Source organism: Suricata suricatta, chromosome 1 (genome assembly GCF_006229205.1).
Source record: "Suricata suricatta isolate VVHF042 chromosome 1, meerkat_22Aug2017_6uvM2_HiC, whole genome shotgun sequence".
In the NCBI taxonomy this organism is placed as follows: Eukaryota; Metazoa; Chordata; class Mammalia; order Carnivora; family Herpestidae; genus Suricata; species Suricata suricatta.
In genome coordinates this window covers 129,383,048-129,408,180 of record NC_043700.1, presented here as the reverse complement: position 1 = coordinate 129,408,180, position 25,133 = coordinate 129,383,048, and the positions used below count along the sequence as shown (strand labels likewise).

The 25,133-nt window shown below is 43.0% G+C and overlaps 1 protein-coding gene across 1 annotated transcript in view; it reads right to left on the bottom strand.

Moving 5' to 3' along the window:
- HPSE (heparanase) overlaps positions 1-25,035 on the bottom strand; it is a 38,461-nt gene extending 13,426 nt beyond the window's left edge. The window contains exons 1-7 of the mRNA XM_029943947.1: positions 24,734-25,035; positions 12,350-12,495; positions 9,959-10,084; positions 4,769-4,942; positions 1,302-1,470; positions 932-979; positions 134-227 (exon numbers count right to left, since the gene is read on the bottom strand). Of these exons, the coding sequence (XP_029799807.1) occupies positions 134-227; positions 932-979; positions 1,302-1,470; positions 4,769-4,942; positions 9,959-10,084; positions 12,350-12,495; positions 24,734-24,951 (975 nt within the window). The 5' untranslated portion in view covers positions 24,952-25,035. The remainder of the gene's footprint in view (positions 1-133; positions 228-931; positions 980-1,301; positions 1,471-4,768; positions 4,943-9,958; positions 10,085-12,349; positions 12,496-24,733) is intronic.
- Positions 25,036-25,133: the final 98 nt, after the last annotated feature.

Genomic DNA, 25,133 nt, shown 5'->3' with positions numbered 1-25,133 from the left:
ACGTATAGGAAAAAGTATATATAGGTTTTGATATTATCTGTGGTTCCAGGCATCCACTGAGGGTCTTGGACCATCTACCCTACAGACAAAGGGGACCACTCTACATTTAACAACAACAAAAAAAGACTATTACCTGGAAAATTTTTTGCACAGATGAAGTAAAAGTGTCTAACACATCAGGGTTGAGAAAATCCTCTTTGGTAGCAATTCGTCCATTCAAGTAGTAGCTAAATTATTCAGAAAATATTAAAAAACAAACAAATCTTACTTTCTGCTTTTAAGTTAGTTGGCTATCTTGCTCTCCTTCCTACCTCTTCCCACCCCTCTGTTATTTAAAAAAAAAAAAAGTTCTAGTAAGAAGAGACCAAGATGGAAAGGAGTTATTTTGTTTTGAAAGGACATAGTCTGGGGAGCCTGGGTGGCTCAGTTAGTTAAGTGTCAGACTTTAGCTCAGGTCATGATCTTACAGTTCATAAGTTCGAGCCCCTCATCAGGCTCTGTGCTGACAGCTCGGAGCTTGGAGCCTGCTTTGTATTCCGTGTCTCCCTCTCTCTCTGCCCCTTCCCATTCACACTCTGGCTCTCTCTCTCTCTCTTTCAAAAATAAACATTTAAAAAAAGTTTTTAAACGAAAAGACATAGCCACAAGCGCAGGTACTTAGAGGTTACCCATTGTTTGGCTAGCAGATTGGTTTTAGCTACTTATCTACTCCATGATTTAAATGACAGTATGCCTTGATCTTACAGAAACTACCATATTAAAGTTAAATTTTTGTCTTATCAATATTAAGTGTTTAGTACAGTGCTGCTTGAGCTATTATTTGTTTCTTATTTGAACTATTAGCGGTTAAATGGAAGTAATTTTTTGAAAACGAAGTAATAAGTAAAACTAGCATTAATTTCTTAGTACTAAGAGCAGGAGACATACTTACTGATGCCATGTAACTGAGTCAATCACTTCTCCCCCAGCCTTCAGGAAACTAGAAAAAAACATCTATTATGATCTTCACTAATCCTCATATGCACAATATATATATACACAATATATACACAGGAGTTTTATTTCCTAGAAACAGGCTGGTTATTGCTTTAGCATCAGGCAAGCACAAACATCCTAATTCTTAGATAAATTATGCTGTAGGTTCTATCTGCCCCCAGATTCTTGGTATTCTGAGTCAATCAGTGTTTCCTCTTTTGGTAAAACATTTGCTTCGGTAGCAAATGATTTAATAACACAAGCATTCTCCACCAGAGAGCAATATTATTTATAAGAAAAGTGGTCCTGCTGCATCTAGTTTCTACCTCGTTAGCATCTTGACAGTCTTTCCTCGAGGCTGGCCAATATCAGGACCATAGAGATTCGCAGTTTTGAAGGTGGATTTTCCTAGAAGTTTATGCAACTTGACAAAATCTTCTCCTAACTGCGATCCATCGATGAAAATACCGGCCTTCTTCCGGAAACTGTTAGGTTCTGAAAAACAGCAATTCTCAAGATAATCACTTATATAGAAATTTTGCACTTCAAAGCAAACACAATGGCAGCATATAAAAGCAGGAAAACATTTCCCAATTACAAAGACTTAGAATCCAAAGGCAAGAATAGGAAAACCTCCCTGTTATAAAGAAGATACTTCAATAAAACAAAAATTTAAATGACAACACTAAAGTGTGAGAGGACATTAACACAAATTGAAGTTAATAATGGGGATATTAAACTAATGGATGTTTTGGAAATAGTCTATATCCAGTATTTAATACACTAATTTCTTTTAAGATGACAGCAAGTTTCCTGCTTTCTCTTCTAGGATTTTGATGGTTTCCTGTGTCACATTCAGGTCCTTCATCCATTTTGGGTTTATTTTTGTATATGGTATAAGAAAGCGGTCTAGTTTCATTCTTCTACATGTTGCTGTCCAGTTCTCCCAGCACCACTTACTAAAGAGACTGTCTTTTTTCCATTGGGTACTCTTTCGTGCTTTGTCAAAGGTTAATTGGCCTTACATTTGTGGGTCCAATTCTGGGTTCGCTATTCTGTTCTATTGGCCTATGTGTCTGTTTTTGTACCAATACAATACTGTCTTGATGATGACAGCTTTGGCAATGAGAAAGAATGAAATCTGGCCATATGTAGCAATGTGGATGGACTGGAGGGTCTTATGCTAAGTGAAATAAGTCAGTCAGAGAAAGACAGATACCATATCTTTTCACTCATATATGTGGATCTGGAGAAACTTAACAGAAGACCATAGGGAAGGGGAGGGGAAAAAAAGTTACAGAGAGGGAGGCAAACCATAAGAGACTCTTAAATACTGAGAATGAACAGGGTTTATGGGGAGTGGAAGAGAGAGAAAAGTGGGTGATGGGAACTGAGGAGGCACTTGTTGGGATAAGTACTGTATGGAAACCAATTTGACAATAAACTATATTAAAAAAATAAAATGGCAAAAACAATTTTTTTAAAGACAAAAAGTTTGGGAGAGAGGGGAAGACATTTAAAAACCGATTTCTCAACACCATTAAAAGCCTTATTAAGATTGTTCATTCACAAATCATATGTGCAGGTGAGCTTGGAAATGGCCATGCTGAAGACACGGAAGGAAAACACAGGAGTGTTCAATCTACATCCCCAAACACCCTGCACAGGCTCTCCCTTCTTCTCTCCGGAAAACAGATCTTTTCCTTGCAAAATGGAGCCCAAGGAAGAGGGAATCATGATGGCATAGCTCTTGATCTTACTCTGAAGAGCAGAAGGAGTTGGGGATGGGTACAGTGGAAAAGTAGTGAGAGAGGGATAGATAGAGATGTGTAAGGATGGGTTCAAAGGACCCGTTATCCATGTGGCTGTCATTATTCAAAGCTGTTCAGCATCTAGCTAAGATATGGTTACCTCTACCCCTATATTCTATGCCCTGTGCTTCAATTTGCCAGTACCCCTCAGCAACCTGATCTCCAAATCTGCCTCTAGACATTACTATAATACATACATACTACAGACATGTATCTTACTTCTTTGCTTGCTTTCTTGTTGATCTGGTTCCCTTCCTCTAGAAAACAGGGACCGGGGTGCCTCGGTGGCTCAGTTGGTTAAGCATCTGGCTTTGGCTCAGGTCATGATCTCATGGTTTGTGGGTTTGAGTCCTGTGTTGGGCTCTGTGCTGACAGCTAGCTCAGAGCCTGGAGCTTGCTTCAGATTCTGTATCTCCCTCTCCCTCTGACCCTCCCCTGCTCGTGCTTTCTCTGTCTCTCAAAAATAAATAAAAAATTAAAAAAAAAAAAAAGAAAGAAAGCAGGGACCTTGCTCAGGAGCCAGACTGCCTGGGTTCAAATCCCAAGTCCTCCACTTGGTAGCCCAGCATCACAGAGTGACTTAAGCAAATTTTTGTGCCTGCTTTGTCATGTGTAGAATGAAGGTCATAACTGTATCCAACCCAGGGTGGTTATAAAGATAAAATAATACTTATGAAATGCTGAGAGCTGTTCCTGGAATGGAGTATGTGTCCATGATATCACTACATCTCATTTCCCATTCCTTTCAGTTCCATTGGCTCATGTGTGGAAAAAGCACCATAAATATGTTTAAATGAATGTGGCTAATCATTAGTACTTGAGTTAAAGTTTACAAGTTCCTTGCAAAAAAGTGAAGATGGAAACAATCAGGAGCTTGACCTGGGTAGGATTCTATACTAGGAACTTGTAGCTTGAGCATATCCTGATGGTGGGATGGAGTTGCTAAGATTAAGTAACAAGTGGAGAAATAGACAAAGAAATGGAAAGCAAAGTGCCTGATTTACAGTTTTGCTGAGTCCAGCCTGCCATGTACAATAGGGTTAAGTAACCCTAAAAATGTCAAGTGAACCTGGGAGCTGTGGAAGTTTCTGGATCCAACTAGTTGTCTTCAGCTCAAGTGTAACAAAACTGGAACTATCAATAGGTTCTGGGATATATAAAGGAGTTTTCTGCCATAAGCACTAAAGTTGCACTGTTGGGTACTGGTACAATTGTGCCAAGCCAGAAGAATATTTGCTAATATTAAAAAGAATGGCATAAATAGGAACAACTAACGCCAAAGGGTAATCTCCTTATTGTGAAACGTTCCTGGGAATGCAAACTGCTGCATCCACCCTGGAAAACAGTATGGAGGTTCCTCAAAAAATTGAAAATAGAACTACCCTGCAACCCAGCAATTGCACTACTAGGCATTTATCCAAGGGATACAGGAGTGCTGTTTTGAAGAGGCACATGCACCCCAATGTTTATAGCAGCACGATTGACAATAGCCACAGTATGGTAAGAGCCCAAATGTCCACCAATGGATGAATCGATAAAGAAGATGTAGTACACACACACACACACACACACACACACACACACACACACTGGAGTATTACTCGGCAATCAAAAAGAATAAAATTTTGCCATTTGTAACTACAAACTAGATGGAACTAGAGGGTATTATGCTAAGTGAAATTAGTCAGAGAAAAACAAATCATATGACTTCACTCATATGAGGACTGTAAGATACAAATCAGATGAACATAAGGGAAGGGAAGCAAAAATAATATAAAAACAGGGAGGAAGATGAAACATAAGAGACTCTTAAATATGGAGAACAAACAGACGGTTACTGGAGGGCTTGTGGGAGGGGGGATGGGCTAGATGGGTACAGGGCATTAAGGAATCTACTCCTGAAATCACTGTCATACTAAATGCTAACTAACTTGGATATAAATTGAAAGAAAGAAAGAAAGAAATGTTCTTCAGGGACTTACCATTGCCTAGCTCCCAAGAAATGTTATAATTCTTGGAAGAGCAATAATCCAGAAGCAACTGAGCATTAGAACTGTTCCACTGCAAATCTGCTGTTCGTAGTAAGGCGTTTAGACCAAAGATCAAGTCCAGTCCCGAGCAATTTGCAAAAGTATACAGCATATCCACGGAGCTCCCTAACGGAAAAATAGTGGTGATTCAGTAGTTAGGTCAGCACCACAATAATGAAGCCTCCAGATTTGTTCTCCAGTGAATTACCATTTTGGTTGTTAAATTGAGGGCATTCCAATCCTAATGAGTTATAAGTAAGAGACAAAAAATGGACAGGTAAATTAAAAGATTAAAAATTAATATGACTTAATTTACTTCCATTTTTTAATCAGCTTTTCACACTGAACCATGTAAAGTACCAGACTCTTTGGTCTGGTGCTCAGGTTTTGTTCAAATGACCTCAGGTGAATTCATGCTCAGGCCAACTGTCATTAGTCAACATAAGCCCCAGTCTTCATAATTTAAACACCTCTACTCACAAACACAGTCACAAAATATTTTGGTAAATTTAACTCTATTTAAAATATTTTTTTAATTCATGTGTATGATTTATTAATTTAAAATAAGTAAAATTGGACATTAGAAAATTGGCCCAAGGCTATTGATCTGTGGTTTCTATACTGTGTGCTAAGGTCTCTGGGCAAGCCTCAATACATTCATCACACAGTTGTCAGGTTTAGCAAGTGAAGATACAGGCATCTAGTTAAATTTGAACTTTAGATAAATGATGAGTAATTTTTACTGCAGGTCTATGCAATATTTTAGAAATACTTACAATAAAAATTAGTTTATCTGAAATTCAAAGTTAACCAGACAACCCTACTCATGAGTACTACAGGAGCGTTTAAACTTACAAGGGAAGCAGGGCTCCTGGGTGGCTCAGTTGGTTAAGTGTCTGACTCTTGATTTTGGCTCAGGTCATGATCTCACAGTTTGTGAGTTGGAGCGCTGGGTGGGGGCCCTGCACTCAGAGAGCGAAGGTTGCTGGGGATTCTCTTCCTCTCTCTGCCCCTCTCCCACTCATTCTCTCTCAAAATAAGTAAACAAACTTTAAAAATAAATAAATAGGGGCACCTACGTGGCTCAGTCAGTTAAGCATCCTATTCCTGTTAAGGTCATGATCTCACAGTTCATGGGTTTGAGCCCCGCTTCAGGTTCTGTGCTGACAGCTCAGAGCCTGGAGCCTGCTTCAGATTCTGTGTGTCCCTCTCTCTCTGCCCCTCCCCTGCTCACATTCTGTCTCTCTCTCTCTCAAAAATAAAGAAACATTAACAAAAAATTTTAAAATAAAATAAATAAATAAATAAATTTACAAGGGAAACATCAACTGTGTTGGGACACCATGAGAACTATTACTATTGGGCTTGTTTGAACCAAACAACTTAGTAGTTGAAATTCTTAGGTATTTTCTTGGGGCTAAGTCAGATGTGAAAAAAAAAACTTACCAAGTCACTAAAGTGCCATAAAGGTTTGGGAACTTTTGAAGTTAGCTCTTCTAACCATTAGCTCATCTAAAATCACTTCTTAAGAGTGGCAACAATGTCAGTTTGAATATCATCTTTAGGTCAAGAATCATATGCATAAGTCTGTAATTTTCATGTATTGTTAGAATTGTTTGTGAATAGAAATTCACTCTTGAACTTTCCTAGTTTAAAAACATCTAACTGAGGGGCATGTGGGTAGCTCAGTTGGTTAAACGACGGACTCTTGGTCTTGGTCTCCGCTCAAGATATGATCTCTCAGTTTGTGAGTTCAAGCCGCGAATTGGGCTCTGTGCTGACAGCAAGAAGCCTGCTTGGGATTCTCTCTCTCCCTCTCTGTCTGCCCCTCCCCACTCATGCTCACTCGCTCACGAGCGCACGCTCACCCTTTCTCTCTCTCAGATAAATAAACTCAAAAAAGAATCTAAGTGAATTCCTTGGATCAGCAGCACAGGGAAACCCTAAATTTAAAACTGCCAATGAAGGCTGAGGGGCAGAACGACTCTAGCAAGTTGTTTGAGGTGTTTAGGGTGTTTGCAGTGTCACGCACTTCCACGGGGCTGCTGCCTATCATGAAGGAGTTACAGACGACAGGGCTGAAAAGCTCTCCCGTCCTGTGGCCCAGCACTCCACTGGATCTTGAGCCACATTTTGGGACAGCACAGAGCCTTGGGGGTGGCTGACTTCTCCCCAGACCTCCACTCCCATTTTTCTTTGAGGAAACTGGCACCAAAGAAGTGAAGTGCTTTGCCCCATACCACATAGCTTTTTGGTGGCAGTGCCAGTACTACAGCCTGTTGTGAAGGGGAGACTTGACTGTCTTAGTCACAGCTCCGTGTGTGTTAGAGTTAAATATTGCAAAATCATGTGGCAGAAAGTTTCCTGGATCAGGAATCCTAACACCTGAGCTCCAGCCCGGCTCTCCCACTTACAGATTGTATAACGAGGTGACCCCTGTCCCCTGCCTGAGCCTCGCCATGCATCCACAATCCCGGAACCAGCCCCATTGCCTGCCTACTCACAAAACCGAGGCTGAAACAACAGATGTGAAAACCCTTTGTAAATCATAGAAAGCCCTTAAACATCCTAGGCACTGTTATTATGTACTCCCTCTATGGCCTTTTCAAAAAGCCTGGAATGTTTGCATTTTAGAGTATCCCACTTATACTTCACTCTTTTCCTTTTTCCAAATGCAATTGGAATTTACATAGCTTAAAATTCTATTGTACGCTTCCTACAACAGAATAGTGACATCTCCTAGAATATGGGCTGTACACTACTGAGTTAGAATCTACTCTTAAAAATAAAACCAACCGAACACCACCCCGCTTGCTCCCTCCTCAAAATAAGAACAATAAGAAAACCCAGTGCTAATTTTCCAATTCCCAGTCATTACCCAGTCTCTTGTCTCTTACTTTATGAGAGGGTGAAAAGATCCCTGGGACAAAGATAATCTTAATGGCACATTAAAAACTGGCATTGAAAACCACCACCACGAGAAGAAACAAAACAAAACAAAAAACCACCACTGACTCTTTCCCTGGCGTTATGCCAAGTCTGTTCACATAAATGTGTCCAATTCTAGTGGGAGATCGAGGTGGAGGAGTCAGGTGATGAAAAAGAGAGGTAGAGAAGAAGGACCACAAAGAATTAGCTCATTAAATATGATTATTGTAATAAGGAAGTTTTTTATGCAGTCAGCTGCACCCAGAATTACATCTAGAACATTACTTCCTGTTCCTGCCTAAACAGGTTTACAAAGTTTGTGGTCTCGTGACAAATGTTTCTGTCATCTTCCACTTAAGTGCAACCCACCATCTAATGGGTCCTGTAATTAGAAAGCTTACCTATAGGTGAGTGTCTTCTATGACACCTAGTTCAAGGCTGCAGGTCACTAAGCAATGAACCTGTCCTGCAGCAGCTGCTGTCTCCTCCCTGGAGCAAGGGCAGGACAAGGTACTCCCGCATTCCCGGCCTCAGTCATCAGTGCGCAACAGTGTGTGGAAATACCTACTAGCTTCTGAGATACTTACCACTATACTGAGCTGGTACCCAGAGGAAACACAACAGATTCCTATCTATATGCTTCTAAGACACCTATATTAAAATAAAACATTTCAAGCCAGGAGCCAGATGTTTCAGATCAACGATCTGTATTTGTTAAATATTTTAGCATTGTCCAAAGGGCAGCTGCAGCTACAATGACCTAGTTACATCGTTAAGGGACTTCTGGGGTAGGAACCATGAAGGTCCTAGTTCCCGACGCAGGGGAAGAGGGTGGAAACCTACCATCTTGATTCCGGAAAGATCATGTGAGCGAGAAAATCTTTTTTTTTTTAGAAAAATTAAAGATAAACTAGTATAAAGTTTAACATGATACAAAATAAAGTAGAAATGCATAGATTACCTAATACCATGGAGTCTTCTCTTAGCAGACCTATTTCAATGAGTTATTAGAGGTGAGACCTTACTGATACGGGTCTCCTGTCATTCCTTTCACAAGATCTGACACAGGCCCTGCCTTATGCTAAATTCCATTCAACCACAGGCCATTTAATTAAAATGTCAGAGTAGTCCTCCTTTAAAATGTAATAAATAATTTAGAGGACTCTATTATTTTCTGATTTCTTATGTGGTACTTTTTTCCTGTACCTTATAAATAAAAAATACAAAAATAAAAATCCACTGGATACATTGAAATCCAGATAGTATACCATAAAATCTTACAAAGACCAATAATCTACTTTCAATAATGTACCCTTAGAAAAGCCAAGGGGCCCAAATTAACTTCAAGAGAATTTATTTTTCAAAAATCAAAAGAAGAGAGTTGTATCTGAGTGGATTATTTCCTTAACTGAGATATGGGGCAATATCATCCCTTAGGTGGGTATAAAATATCAACTTTCAGATAAAAATAGTTTTCATAGTAAGGAGTAAGTAAGGATTGCTTGGTTCCGGTTGTTCAGAAGCTTTGCATGACAACATCATCCAATTTTGAAGACTGGATAACTGTTTTTGTGAATGGAAATAAATTCCTGATTAGCTGAGTTAGTTCTACACAAAGCTACAGAGCAAGGAAAAAGAGAGAGCTGCCTGGTGGCCAAGACTGTCTGGTAGGACTCAGGCTTCTGCTGCCTAATGGTACACCTACTCATAGCTACTCATCATAGGGGTTGCTTCTGGGAGGAGAGAGAGAATGGATGATGAGGTGTGAATTTTTTTCACAATTTACTCTTTTTAAAAAAAAGAATTTTATTTTTAAGTAATCTGTACACCCAGCCTCACAACCTTGAGATTAAGAGTCACGTGCCCTACAGCCTGAGCTAGCCAGACACCCCCACTATTTATTCTTCATACTTTTGTACTTTACTTTTACATAAGGAATGTATCCATGTCTTCCTTGACTACCAAGTTCTTCAGAGCAGTAAAGGTCATTATTAGCTCATGAGTAAATGATTTTTCACTTCACGGCTAATAGGCAAAGTCAGGTAAAGAAAAGAAAAAAACCACAGAAGTTCAAGATTTCCCATTAGTTCCTGATACATTGAGTATTATGCCACTTTAAAGAACTGGAGTAGGGCTTATGGGATTCAAGCCCAAGTTCAAACTCTCCATGTATTCTGGAGGCTGGGACACCTGCAGGTGCCTTTCATCTCTTACTTGAGTACGTGCTGTTTTTGAACTTTTTCTGATACTGTTCTCTAAGTAGCAATTGCTCCTGGAAGGGCCACTCCAACTGTAATTTCTTCTCTAGATCAGAAGGGATGGATCCAGATTTACAAATATCTGCAAATGGAAGAAATAGTTTAGAGAATCTGTTTTCACAGTGATAAGGTTGAAATCCCATACATTTAATTAGTTACCTATTTATGTGACTAAAGCAGGATAATTTTGTTCCTGGTTTTTAGGTAGATCACAAACAGATACATTCTGTTACACACGTCAAATTTGCAGCTAACCAATCACCACACACACACACACACACACACACACACACACACACACAAAACAACCAAAGGGCAAGTTTCTTAAGAAACACTAGACATACATTGGACACAGATATACTGGGCATATCTTCAAGTTATTTAACAATTCAGAAAACTCCTCAGAAACTTGAAATTACTAGAGAATCCCACTGAAGAAAACAGTTCAGAAATGCCTGGTGGCTCAGTCGGTTAAGCGTCTGTCTGACACTTGATTTTGGCTCAGGTCATGATCTCACAGTTTGTGGGTTCAAGCCCCATGTCAGACTCTGCACTGCACCGCGTGGAGCCTGCTTGGAATTCTCTCTCTCTCTCTCTCTCTCTCTCTCTCTCTCTCTCTCTCTCTCTCTCCCTTCCCCACTTGTGCTCTCCCTCTCTCTTTCTCTCAAAATAAATAAACATTAAAAAAAAGAAAACAGTTCAACTCTCTTAAGGTTCACTTTCAAGATACATAAAAATTTGTTTCAGGGGACTTTATCTGCTTTGTGATGATTTGCTCTTGCCGTCATAACAGGACAGGAAATGTTGACTTCTTCTTTTCCTTCAACTATGGTGCCCTCAAAGCTTCTGAGACTATGACGTGCACTTGGAAAACTCGGCCACTACACTGACAGGCTGACTGGGCTTCTTTATCACAAGGCAGCAGAGCCACTGGGCACTCCTCCCACGGCTGGCTGACCCACCCGTAACTTCCTTTCTGGGAAGCTGCACATTGTGGCTTTCTGGCAGCCGGGGCCGCAGCCATCCCTGGGCTCACAAAGGATGCTTCAGAGGCCCTGGCACCTCCCCTCTTCTGCCACTTACACACACGGTATAAAGAAAATGGAAGGGGAAAGGCCAGTTTCCTGTCTGAACTCAAGAGACCTTTCGGACCCACATGACCGATGGGCAGTGCCAAGTCCGGACATCAACTATTCCCATATGTTATGTTAAGAGAACTCTCCTGCTTTTTTTTTTTTCCAGTTTTTTTCTAATTAGTCATCTATCAGTTTGGGCCCTATTACTGATTAACTGTTCTGGACACTTCCTAACTGAAGACAATAGAAGGAAAATATGTAATATATGAAATAATGACATGCCATTCACTAAGACATACATTATACAGACATTATTATAATTCAATGATGTGTACCTTATTTTTAATAACTGTTAAGATAATGACTTAACGTCCATTTGCTGGCTGTATAGCACTGAGGAAAGACATAGAGCAAATCCTCGTTGCTCCCTACGGCATTTTTCTCAGGGGGAAGCCAACAGACTTCCAATATCAGAATCACCTGAGGAGCTTCTAAACTCCTGACCTAAGGTTGGAGCACAGAATCCAGACATTCAAACTCACCCCAACTGACTGTGGATGGTCAACAAAGTTTGACCATCACGGCCCAAGCAGTGAAGTCTTAAAATCCATTCTAAGAAGCAGAGTGTATCTCCACAGCCTCGTTATACCTTTCATCCACATTCTATTTTCAGAATAAATGGGTTTCAGCCCATCATTTGTGTCTTCGGCTGGAAATACTCATTTCAAATCGACACGTTCCTCCCCACACACTCCTGCTAAGCAGCTATGTCCTTCAGCTACAGTCATTGTCCTACTTACAGCACAATTAACTCTCAGTTATGCCCAGCACACATGTTTTGGGTGAGGTCTCTCGTTCATGAAAACATCAGGAGGAGGAAACCTGCCCACTGCTTCCTCCTTTTGTGTGGGTGTCTTCATTGGTCTGTTGGGAGCCCTTGGTTTCTTATTAATTGTTAGGTATCAGTAATAACACTTCTCTGAGAATGTTTAAGCCTGACTCAAGTGAATCAAAACATATCGTGAATCTTTACGAAGTTCACCCTGGTTGGGGCGCCTGGGTGGCTCAGTCGTTAAACGCTCATCTTCGGCTCAGGTCATGATCTCCCGGTTGGTAGGTTTGAGCCCGTGTCAGGCTCTGTGCTGTCAGCTCGGAGCCTGGAGCCTGCTTCAGATTCTGTGTCTCTCTCTGCCCCTCCCCCACGCATGCTCTATCTCTCTCTGTCTCAAAAATGAATAAACATTAAAAAAAAATTAAAAACAAAAGTTCACCCTGGTTGACTTGAGACTCCCAGTAACTTCTCTCTTCAAAGGTTGGTTCTTTCTTGGGATCAAAAATGAGAAAGTCTGTCTTGGTGCCACCAAACCTCAGGTATGCAGGAGACAAACCTCTGGCCAAAGTACGGAGCTTTGTAGAACTGTTGGAAGACAAGCAAGAAAGTAAAGTTATTATTTTCCAAGACAATCCAGTGAAACATGTTTACTATCTTCTTTCTAGGTGGACCTATTTCTTAATATCTAGCTATATAGGCCTTGGAGGAAGAAGTCCTATGGTTATCATGGGGAAATTTCAGTCTGAATCTTTTTTTTTTTTTAAGTTTATTTACTTAGAAAGAGAGAGCTGGGAAGGTCAAGGAAAGGAAAAAGAGAGACAGAATCCCAAGCAGGCGCTGTTCCGTTAATGTAGAGCCCAACGCAGGGCTAGAGCCCATGAACTGTGAGATTGTGACCTGAGCTGATACCAAGAGTCAGATGCTCAACTGACTGAGCCATGCAGGTGCCCTTTATTCCGAATGTAACTGCAAAGTCACACTTCGAGGCACCTGCAGGCAATCTGGAGCTCTGACTCCGGTAAGAACTTCTATTTTAACTTGACAAGTAAGATAGCATTCAGGACTTTCAAAAAACCTGTAGCCTTTTATGATTGATGGAGGAAAAGAGGTTAAGAGAGGGGAAACTATAGGAAAGATGACTCTGTGTTTCTTTGAAAAATAGATTGTCTTCAAAAAAAATTTATGTTCCCAGAGAAGTTCATAAATGACTTAGGATTCTTCCTCTTCTCCCTAATTCCAGCTGTCAAGGAAAACCTTCCTTCTAAATTCAAGTCAAATGATAGATTGATAAGACTCTTAATTCCTATCATCAACTCCAATTTGAGCAATTCTTTTTTATTTTTATTTATTTATTTTTTATTTATTTATTGAGAGAGAGAGAGACAGAGTGTGAGCCAGGGAGAGACAGAAAGAGAGGGAGCCACAGAATCTGAAGCAGGCTCCAGGCTCTGAGCTAGCTGTCAGCACAGAGCCCAACACAGGGCTTGAACCCACCAACCCTGAGACTGTGACCTGAGCTGAAGTCAGACGCTCAACCGACTGAGCCACCCAGGTGCCCCTTCAATTTGAGCAAGTCTAAATGCATATCTCATCAAGTAAAAATTGCTCAGATGGCACCAAACGCTGTAGAATGATTTTTAATTCTTTCCCTCAGAAAGGTGAAGATGTCACGAATATTTAGGTGAACAAAATTAAGAGAATAGAAGAGCCACATAACAGGGTCACCCGCCATGCATTTTTGAAGTTTCACACATGTGATTCTGGCCACACTGTGCTCTGAATTCTCTTAAAACACATAAAACCCATGTAATGTAGTTCTTTGGAATGGTCTGATTAGTTAGCGTACATGTAGGTTCTTTCAAATTGGAAAATCATTCTAGGAGGACTAATTGATAATACCTCTTGACATCCTAATAAATAGAGACCTTACCTAAACTTTGAAGGTTTTGCTTAACTATATATACTGCTACGTAAAATGTTTGAAGGATGCCTTTAGGAGTGCCTGGGAGGTTCAGTCAGTCAAGTGCCTGACTCTTGGTTTTGACTCAGGTCATGATCTCACAGTTCGTGAGTTTGAGCCCCATATCAGCCTCGGTGCTGACAGCATAGAGTCTGCTTGGGATTCTCTCTCTCCCTCTCTCGCTGCCTCTCTCCTGCTCACTCGCTCTCCTCAAAATAAATAAACTAGAAAAAAAATTAAAGATATCTTTATTTATGCTTAAGAAAGAGAAATTAAAAGATGGAAATACACCAGAGGATAAGTCTCCTGCATTAAAAACTTCAGTGATTCCTCCTCAGCATTTTTACTGTACTCCCTAGGCACTTTTGCCTTCATGATCCCATTCCTCCATTAAAAAATATTTAAAATCATATTTTATGATGATATTTCTATAAAGACAAACACTATGATATTGAAATACTTTCTTTGATCTAAAAGTTCATTTTCTTTGGATCTTGAAAGAACTTAGAGGGGCTCCTGGGCGGCTCAGTCAGCTAAGCATCTGACTTCACCTAGATCATAATCTTGCAGTTTGTGGGTTTGAGCCCCACATTGCATGGGATTCTCCCCCTCTTCATCTCTGCCCCTCCCCTGCTTGAGCTTCCTCTCTCAAAAATAAATAAATAAATCTTAAAAAAAAAAAAAGAACTTAGAATATTTTCATGTTGTGGGGTCCTGGTATGAGGAAATGCAGCACAAAGTCAGGCTTCAGAAATGAAATCCTCACACCACTTGAAAATAAATGGAAATGCTAACTTGGACTATGTAAGGATCAGAAGAAAGCCATTTCCACTTTGCTACAAACCCCAATTTAAAAAAAAGCTGTAGGGAGGGGAAGAGAGTGCTGTCGTTTGATGGGCACAGAGTTTCAGTTTGGGAAGATACGAAAGTTTGAAAACGGGTGGTAGTAATGATTGCACAACAGTGGATGTAATTTTTAAATTAAAAAAATTTTTTTTAATGTTTTTATTTATTTTTGAGAGAGAGACAGCATGAGCAGGGGAGGGTCAGAGAGAGAAGGAGAAACATAGAATCCAAAGATAGGCTCCAGCCTCTGAGCTAGCACAGAGCCCGACATGGGGCTCAAACCCACAAACCGTGAGATCATGACCTGAGTCGAAGACAGACGCTCAACCGACTGAGTCACCCAGGTGCCTCTATTTTAAAAATTTTTTTAAATGTTTATTTATTTTTGAGAAAGAGAATGTGAGCAGGGGAGGGACAGAGAGAGAGGGAGACACAGAGTCTGAAGCAAGCTCCAGGCTCCGAGCTGTCAGCACAGAGCCCGATGCGGGTCTCGATCCCACAGACTGAGAGATCATGACCTGAGCCAAAGCCAGTCTTATGAGAACATACAAAGGGGAGTTTGGGCTGAGGAATAGGGTGTGATCAGAGGTTTTCACTGTTAGACATTCAAAAGGAATAAATCTGATCCAGATCAAAGATAGGTGGGACTGAAGGAAGTGTTCCAAGTGGAGAGAAATGTCTGTAAAGATCAGACGTAGAAGAGAATATGGCACCACTGAAGGGCTAACGGGTGTAGCTAAGCCTACAGATTGAGGGCAGGGAGTCGCAGGAGCAGGAGACAGACTGGAGAGGCAAACAGGGCCTCACCACGGAGGGACCGTGAGCCGCCATCTCCTGGACTCCGACTTTCTGTGAGGGAATATAGAGCTATGGAAAGGTTTACAGCAGTGGAATGGCCTCACCAGACTTCGGTTTTAAAAAAAGAATCTCAGGCTGTCGTGTAAATAACTAAAGAGAAGAGCGGAGACTATGGTCACATTTACGTAAGCAGAAAGTGATGGGCTCAGGTAAGATAACAGCAGAGAGGGTGGGGAGAGATGGGTAGGTAGAACTACTAGGTGTTTAACTGGGTGTTGCAGAAGAGTTGAGGATCCCCCTGGGAAGCGTCTTGGAAGATGGCATTATTTGCTGAGATAAAGAACAGGTAATAGATTGGAGGCGGGGATGAGGGCAAGGGGAGGGTATCAGCTTTGTAATATTTGAGATGCTAAAGAATGCCAGAAAAACTTATTTCCATCTGGCCCTTGGTCACGTGTAACAGGAACTCAGAATGCAGAGTCCTCAATCAAACTGTCAGTGACTAGTAACCCCCAGCCCACAGGGGCAGAGACACAGCCCTAAAACTGATACAAGGTACTTCCTCAGAGTCGCTTCAGACTGGTTCTGTTCCCCGTGCCTTTGGCCAGGCACCGATTCCCTGGCATTTTGATTGCAGTGGATGATAGAGGAAGCTCATTTAGATTTGTTATGTAGCTGGTATTTGCAAGCAATACCAGACACTGGTGCTCTCTGGGAAATGGAGGGAAAACCAGCACGATGTAGAAGGAGCTATGGGACCTTAAGATACATACCTGTGCACAGCCTGCGTCAGATGCCCTGGTCCCAGAGCCTGCTTCCCAGTGAGAGTGACTATACCACCTCGGGTCACTCTCCATCACATTGCCCTGCGTGTTCTTCAAAAAGGATTCACCACTTCCTGAAATTAACTTCCTTATTTATTTCCTTGGTTTACTATCTGTCTCCCCTCCACTGCTGTAAGCTCTGATCTGCTTGACTCATCAGAATCTCCTTAGCACCTACTTAATTAAGTGCAAGGCACATATTGGCGCTTAATAAATATTTGTTAAGTGAATGAACAAGTGAGTGCACCCTGGTGAAAGGGCGAATAGAGTCAACAAAGACGGTTTTCTGAACACAATCAAAACTCAACGCTACAGCTCCTGCCAAGTAAAAGAAGTCACATGCTTCAAAGCATTGGTATTTAAGACCTTTTTGACTATCTCCTTTGCAGGGAAACATTTCCTTGTTTTGAGAATACACTATTGATGCCCTTTGACAAAAACCAGACTTTAAAGAGCTGCCAAGCAGGTCATAAAAACAAAACTGATCAAAAGGACACTGTTTCTATCATATACAGGAAAAGAAAAGGCAGCGGAGTCTCTACCACCAGCACAGTGATATGGAAATAAGAACAGAACACGTAAAGCAGCTGCAGATATTCCATTTCCGGAGCAGTTTGTTAGGAGAAGGAAAAGACTGCAGGTATTTTTATCTTACCTTATGTGTAAAAATAAACTGCTTATCTCTGACACAAAAGCAGAGGTGTGCTGGGGCCAGCTTGTACCGGCTCATAGCAGCTGTGAGAGTCAGTTGTTGTATTTTGAGAACAAGTTATTAAACTGTTGGCAGTTTGAAATCAGCCACGGGGCGAGGATTTATACCACAGAAATCAGGAAAAAAAATTGAAAACAAACAAACAAAAACCCATAAATCAGTTTCCCTTCCTCCCCAAGAGCCAATTGCTAAACATGTCCTAGCACACCACTGCATGAATTCAAGCCTGGGGTGGGGGGTACCACCTAGGAGATTCCATGACGTGCAAAGAAGGCTTACAGCTGAGGCCTGAGGAATGTCAAACATTTGTGAAAAGCTAGAGAAAGAAAGGAAGTGTTAAAGAGGTGGGGGAAAGCCCCAGAAACGGAGCCAACATGGAGTTTCAATTGTCCACCTTGCCAAATGCTTCCAAGAGCCTCCGTTACTTTGCTTGGACTACAGTAACAGAGGACCACAAACAGTGCCTTATACAGGGACATTTACCATCTTTAAAAAAAATTTTTTTAATGTGTATTCATTTCTGAGAGACAGCATGAGTGGGGTAGGGGCAGAGAGAAACGGGGACATAGAATCCAAAGCAGGCTCCAGGTCTGAGCTGTCAGCACAGAGCCCGATGCAGAGCTTGAACTCACAGACTGTGAGATCATGACTTGAGCTGAAATCAGACACCTAACTGGCTGAGCCACTCAGGCACCCCATATATTTACTTTATTTTAGATGTGGAGGCTAGAAATCTGAAATCAAGGGCTAGCACAAGGCCACGCTCCCTCTAAAGTTACTGGGGAAGGATCTCTTCCAAGTTCTCTCCCAGCTTCTGGTGATTTCTCTGTGGCAGAGTTAACTCCTGTCCTCACACAGCACTCTCTCGGTGTGCGTATCTGTCTCCAAATTTCCTCTTTTTGTAAGGACATCAGTTATAATGGATTAGGGCTCCTCTGTTTCAGTACAACTAGTTCTTCATTAATTATATCCTCAGTGGTACTATTTCCAAATAAGGTCTCATGCTGATGTATGGGCTAAGACTCCAATGTATGAATCGTGGAGAACACTGAGAAATTTAACCCATAACTGAGACCAAATAAGATATAGACTGAAAGGTGTTCATTGGATTTTGCAGTGAAAGGCCATTGGTGATATTGTAAAGATGGACTTTATGACACTATGATAGGCACATTGTGAAGATGGACCAAGGAAGGAGCGGGCAGTAATGAAGTCCACAAAAGGGGAGGAGAGAAAGAGGGCAGTTACTGCAGAGGCACACGTACAGGGTGGCATTTGAGACAGGAAAGACTTGAGATATTTCTATGCTATGAGGAAGGACCCAGTCAAAGGGAGAAATTAAAGACGGGAGAGAAGACAGAAGAGATGACTGATAGAGCAAAGTCCTTGGGGAGGTTCCAGGGGACAGAGCAGAGCTAGAAGCGCTGGCCACAGGAGAGAGAAAGGAAGAAAGCAAGACGTGACCATGGTATGTGTGCAGGTTTGGTGGCAAGAAGATAAGGAAGTTCTTGTCTAGCAATTTCATTTTCTTTGGAAAACAGAAATGTGGTCATAGGTTGAGTGGTCAGACAGAGGTGACATTGGAATTTTAAGGACATGGAGCATGAGAGAGGCAGGGAAATGAAGAGTTAAGGGGTAGCACTAGGGCCAAGTAAGTCTGGAGGCCACAAATTTATAGGGCAACCCCTGTGGCCGGACACTCCCCTCAGCCCCAAGAGTTAATAGCCCAGCTACTCAGGGAGGCGCACCAAGACAGGAGGCAGAGGCAAATACATAAAAGTGGCGTATTAACATGCACTATAATTCATAGTTAGGTGATATTTTCCCTTCCCAGACTTTGTGATAACCTTCCCCTGCTAAGGGAAACTATAGCTGGACCGAGATCAGCTTGGGTTTAGCAGGAAGAACAATGGGGCAGGAGTTAGGGGATATTATCACAAGAATGATTCGTGTGGTAAACCAAGAAGCCCAGATGAGATGTAGAAATAGCAGAGACAGGAAGAGGCTATTATTCAGTGGAGGTATGTAACGGAACAGTTTGGTGGATCCACAGAGTGAAAATTTAAGAGGGTAAGGACTGTATAAGAATGGGAGATTTTCATTGAAGATTTCAGATGTCAAACGGTTTTTAATGATGAGAAGAGGCATGGCCATGGCATTAGGTGGTTGAAATGGGGTGAAGCAGTGTGTGCCAGTAAACTGGCTCCCTAAAGGCAAGTGCCCTGTTTTTTAGCACTTGCCAACTTCTGCCGTGATGTAAATACCCACCAGGGCTGATTCAGGATGGCAGTGATGATGTCAGTGAATGTGGAATTGGCAAGGCATGCGCACATTTCCATAAGACGGTACAAGCTGGTTCCAATACAGCACTGAGTGAAGAGGATTATGAAGCGAGGATGTGAAGAGATTGAGAGACATTTTATTCAAGTACACTTGAAGTCACCCAAGATGATGGTGGAAAGTGGGAGGGGAGAGAACTGAAATCAATGCTTATCTTAAATCGATAAGAAGTGAGTGGGAGCAAAGCACAGTGCAGTGATAAGGAGCACGGGATGAGAGCCACACATAGAGGGAGTGTACCTCACACTGGAGTCACGACCATCATCTCTAGCACGCGCTGGATTTGTGAAAACTTTGTTTTGGACACTTTGCATAAATTATGCAATCCCCAAACAAACCAGTGAGGAAGGTGTCATTATTATCCTCTTTTTACAGACAAGGAACCTGAACAAAAGGAGGCTATTCCCCAAGGTAACAATCCAGTAGGGATTCAAAATGGTGGGTGCGTTTGGTGAGCTGGAAGAGGGCTGCGGTATTGGAGAATGTGCAGTTTCTACTCCAGAGGGCTACCTCAGGGAAGCGGCCGCGTCTACTTCTCCACTTGGGTCTTCAGAGAAGAGCCAAGTTTCAGCGGGGCTGGGAATGTTCTGTGAGGAGGATAGAGCAGGGTACTATGCTAAGGGCTCCAGGCAGCACAGTGAAAGGTTTGGGAGAGAAGGGAACAATGAGCACTTAATCAGGGAGAGAGTGCTTCTGGGGGCGGGGGTGGTCAGATGTGAGTCTATGACTTGTAACTATTCTAAGTTCTCTGTCTCTCTGGCCTTGGTTAATTCTCTCAACAGACACACAGAGGGCCTGAGGTCATTTCCAACATCGGTTTTCAAAACGCGCACTTGACGCTGAGTATAAGTGGCTTTCCAAATATGAAAAGCAATTTTGTCCATGAAGATGCAGGGTTCTGATTATTGAAAGTCATTATCAATAACTATTTGTCAGGCTGGCACAAAGGAATGAACTTTGGCTGGGAAAAAATGAGCAAACCTTCATGAAAAGCAAGCGCAGCTGCATTATTACTACTGTCGCTATTCAAGCACCACCTTTCCTGCTCTGTGGTCCCTACGAATTCTCACACTGACTCAGGCTCTACGTGTTTTCCCTATATTAGAGGACTGTGTGCGTATCCTGTTTGCAGTGTGGACTTCACTGCCAAGACTGTAACCACTAGCCAGGCTAGGTGGCTAGGATTTGACATGTGGCTAGTCTGAATTGAGATGTGCTAGGAGTATAAAATATACATCAGATTTTGAAGACTTGATTTGAAAAAGAACATAAAATACCTTGTTAATATTTTTATATTGGTTACATGTTGAAATGATAATACTTTGGATATTTTGCATTACATAAAATATATTATTAAAATTACCTTTACCAGTTTCTTTTATCTTTTTTTAACATGGTTTACCAAAATTTTTTATTTTTATTTTTTTAATGTTTTTATTTACTTTTGAGAGAGAGAGAGAGAGAGAGCATGCAGAGGGCAGAGAGAGAGAGAGACACAGAATCCAAAGCAGGCTCCAGACTCTGAGTTGTCAGCACAGAGCCTGACACTCCAACTCACAAACCATGAGATCATGACCTGAGCTGAAGGTGAATGCTTAACTGACTGAGCCACCCATGCGTCCCCCCAAAAAGTTTTAAATTACATATATAGTTTGCATATGAGTCTCATGTTATATCTGTCGAGCCATGCTGGTGTCAACGCTCCCTTCTTTGAGGGCCAGTCCTCTTCGGAGCTCTGCACATAATCAGGTTTAGGAAGTTTTTGATCAGGCTGTTGATTAGGTACCTTTGGGAAGAAGGCAAACTGAAAAGATGTTCCTTTCCAATTCTAGACTGTTCTATCATTGGAACTTAAGTTCTGGGCACCCTACATTCTCTAATTGCAAATGTGGAGAAAAACAGAACCACATCTGTTGGCGGTGATGGGAAACCAGAACCTCGCCATCTGGATAGATTTGCCTAGGACTCCGTTGGCACCTCAGAGGTTTGGGTCCTGATCCTCTTACTCCCGGATCAGTGCTTCTTTTCATTATATCAATCTTCTCAATTTGTTTCTGGACGATCTGCTTCTTCTATAACCTACCCTACTGCCTTTATAAAATATGAAGGGCTTACTTTATTTTTGTATACTCTCGTCCCTGCAATTAGTATTTAGGTCCAGACTCTGCTCCTCCATGAATAGCTGGCTGACTAGGGGGCAGTTAACGAGTCTCCCTAAACCTTAATTTATTCATTTTTCTTTAATTTTTAAAAATTTAAAAATTGTTTGTTTATTTTGGAGAGGGACAGAGCATGAGTAGGGCATGGGCAGAGAGAGGGAAAGACACAGAACCTGAAGCAGTCTCCAGGCTCTGAGCTGTCAGCCCAGAACCCAACGTGGGGCATAAACCCACCAGCCCTGAGATCATGACCTGAGCCAAAGTCAGACGCTTAACCAACTGAGCCACCCAGGCGCCTTCTTCATTTAAAAAAAAATTTTTTTTAATGTTTTATTTATTTTTGATACAGAAGAGACAGCGCATGAGAGGGGGAGGGTCAGAGAGAGAGGGAGACACAGAATCTGAAACAGGCTCCAGGCTCTGAGCTAGCTGTCAGCACAGAGCCTGACGCGGGGCTCGAACCCACGAATGTGAGATCTGACCTGAGCCGAAGTCGGAGGCTTAACCAACTGAGCCACCCAGGCGCCCCTTCATTTTTTAAAATGGAGATAATAATAGTACTGACCTCATAGTTTTGTAGGAAGGAATAAATGGGTTAACACCTAGGAGATGCTACAAACCTGGCCTGGCATAGGACAAAGGCTCAATTAGTGCCAGCTATTTTAATGACCCTCTCCTATTACTTCAGCTTTGCTCTGCTCAGCCCTCCCTCGCCCTCTTTGCCCAAGCGTCTTCCCCTTTGAGGAACTGTGCCAGAATAACACCCATCTCACAGCTGTTAAGCTTAGTGTTGCCTTCTGAGATGGCCAGGTCACGTTGGGCCTGGGGAGAGGGACTCTCAGACGCTCACTCGGAAGCTAGCTCTTAGCTGAAAGTGAGGGGAGCTCCTGCTTATCTGAGCCTTGGTTAGTCTTTTCGGTTGGTCTTTTCGAGTCTCAGCTGGGAATAGTATGGGAACAGTATGGGAATGCTTCCAGAGGCCCCTGGGGAGCAGGCATGGGAGCCGGTGCCAAGGGAGGGGACCAGAGTGGTCAGGAGCCAGTCCTGGGAGAAGCCCGCATGAGCAGGAATACACTGAGTTTTGTAAACCAACGAAACAGTCATATCTATTGCACAATATGCTCTTTTGGTTTTCATTGTCCTCCAACCTTTAGGATAATGGTGATGGCCAGCGGGGAAGAAAGACAGCTATGGGAGACGAGGAGACAAAGGTATCACCTTGCTAAACTGCAGATGGAAGTTCTGTGTGTGCTGGCGGTGGGATGAGGATGAGTCAGTGTGTTAGCTTGACTGCAGGGGGGTCAGGCCTGGACCCTAAAAGTCATGCTGTTGGTTTTTCCTTTTGGATGTGTTTCTCCAGGAAGAATCCCCAGATGCCCTTCCTTGGGGAGGGGTGGGCACATGCTAGCTGCAGCAGCGGACCAGGACTGGAGTTCTCCCGTTTCAGGAAAGTGGTTTCAGTGGCAGTGCCTCTGTTTTTAGCAAGGCACGCCCACACCCTCTCTTGTCCTATTGTCACCCCCTGCCCCCCACCTCCCAAGCCAGGCCTGGGGTCCTCAGACATGGAGCCCTGTGGTTCAGCATTTCTGCAGAGTAATCTTTCTGTCCCCCAACAGCTGTGTGGTATTCAGCTTCCTATTCTCAAGGGGAGGGGCAAAACGTGGGGGTTCCTCTCCACCAGGAAATCCACCCTTTTCTACCACAGTGCAAGATGGTTACTCTGACCAAAAGAAACCCACAGAGAACTGGTGAATGATTAGCAAATACTTCTTATTTTCCAGGAAGAAGCAATGACTTTAAAATTTGAACACTTTGTGTCAAACACTGTGCTAAGTACTTACATATTGTCTCATGAAGTCCTCAGAACAATCCTACCCAAAGGCTTTAGAAATTCTATTCTACAGGTGGAAGAATCGAGGCTTGGCGTTGCCAAGCAACCTGTACCAAGCAAGCCAACCAACTGTGGCAGAACTGGGAATCAAGCCGGTGTGGTTGGACTGCCACTCTCTTAACCATTAGGCTACCTGTTTTTATGCGCAGAATAAATGACAAATTAGAAATGGCAGCTGACAGCGTGGGGTTAGAAAGGACAGGATGTAGGTGTTTGGCAATGGTGAGATTCCCAGTTGTTTGGGTTGGTTGAGGTGTGGACATCTCTGGAGGCTCTCATGACCTAGATGAGTGGACTAGATGACCTGGGACTGTCCCTTCAGCTCCCTGTCTTGGGATCAGCCTGCACTTCGGAGGCTGGAGCCAGTGAATATGCACCAGTTTGTCTCTCTCAGGGAAGGAAAAAATTACAGCTGAGTTTGCAGCCTCATGTTGGAAGAATATCTTTTTATTAAGGCTCTGTAAGTCACTGCAATAGTCTCATAGGTCTCCTTTACTTAATATTTAGATTTTTTAAAAAAGTTTATTTATTTTGAGAGAGACAGATGGTGAAAGTTGAGGAGGGACTGAGAGAGAGGAAGAAAGAGAATCCCAATCAGGCTCTGCAATGTCAGCACAGAGTCTGATGAGGGGCTCACAGTCATGAAACCCTGAGTGAGGTCATGACCTGAGCCCAAACCAAGAGTGGGAGGCTTAACCACCTGAGCCACGCAGTTGCCCCAATACTTAGATTTATTTTTAAAAAATAGCGTAATACTGGAAATCTCTGTACCTTGTGCTCAACTTTGCTGAAACTGCTCTTTAAAGGTTTATTTTAAAATATATAAAATTATATTTTATTTATACATACACATGGCACACACAGTTAACCTTCTTTAAGACTTTTAACATTTGACTCCTTTTCTTTTTTCTTTTCTTTTTTTTCTTTTTTCCTTTTAACCTTCCCAGCAGAGTTTATGAGCAGGATGCCTGGTCCACAATCTTACCTGCCCTACACTGTGCTGCAAGTTCAAGGGCTCACCGCCCCCCAGGTGCACTTGCCCTCTTTCAGAAGTGTTTTGGGGCAGTGGGCAAGTTTCTTTTCCCGTAATACCTGGCCCTTAGTGGGCGCTCAGGCAACTCTTGCGGAATGAATGAAGGCGGGAAAGAGAGGTTTGGGGGCGGCTGTCGCGGGAGAGGGAGGGAGGGAAGGTGGGATGGGATGAAGGCGAGCGACCCACCCAGAGACAGGAAGGTTCCCGGGCGTGGCTGTCAGGAAGACAGGACCCGGGGACAGGCGGAGGCCGGCGCTTACCCCAGGAAGGTGAGGAACCGCGGGTCCGTGGCCAGGTTGGCGTCGATGGTGAAGGACAGGAAGGCGGGACTCACCAGGCGCACCGGCCGCTCGGTGGAGAAGTCCAGCGCCACGGCGTCGTCGGCCCGCGCGAGTCCCCCCGGCGCGCGCGGGGAGAAGGGAGCGAGCGGCCCCAGGAGCAGCAGCAGCGGCAGCCCCGGCCTCCAGCGCAGCAGCATCTCGGCCGCACCTGCTGGCCCGCTCGCGGCGCCTCGCAGCCGGAGCCCCGACCCCGCGCCGCCTCCCGCCACGCCGCAGCGCCCTTTTCTCCCTCGCGCCTCACCCCTCCCACTGCGCCCGGCATCCCTCCCACCCCTGCCCCGCATCCCTCCCCCGGCTCCCTCTACTCGCCGCCCCGCCT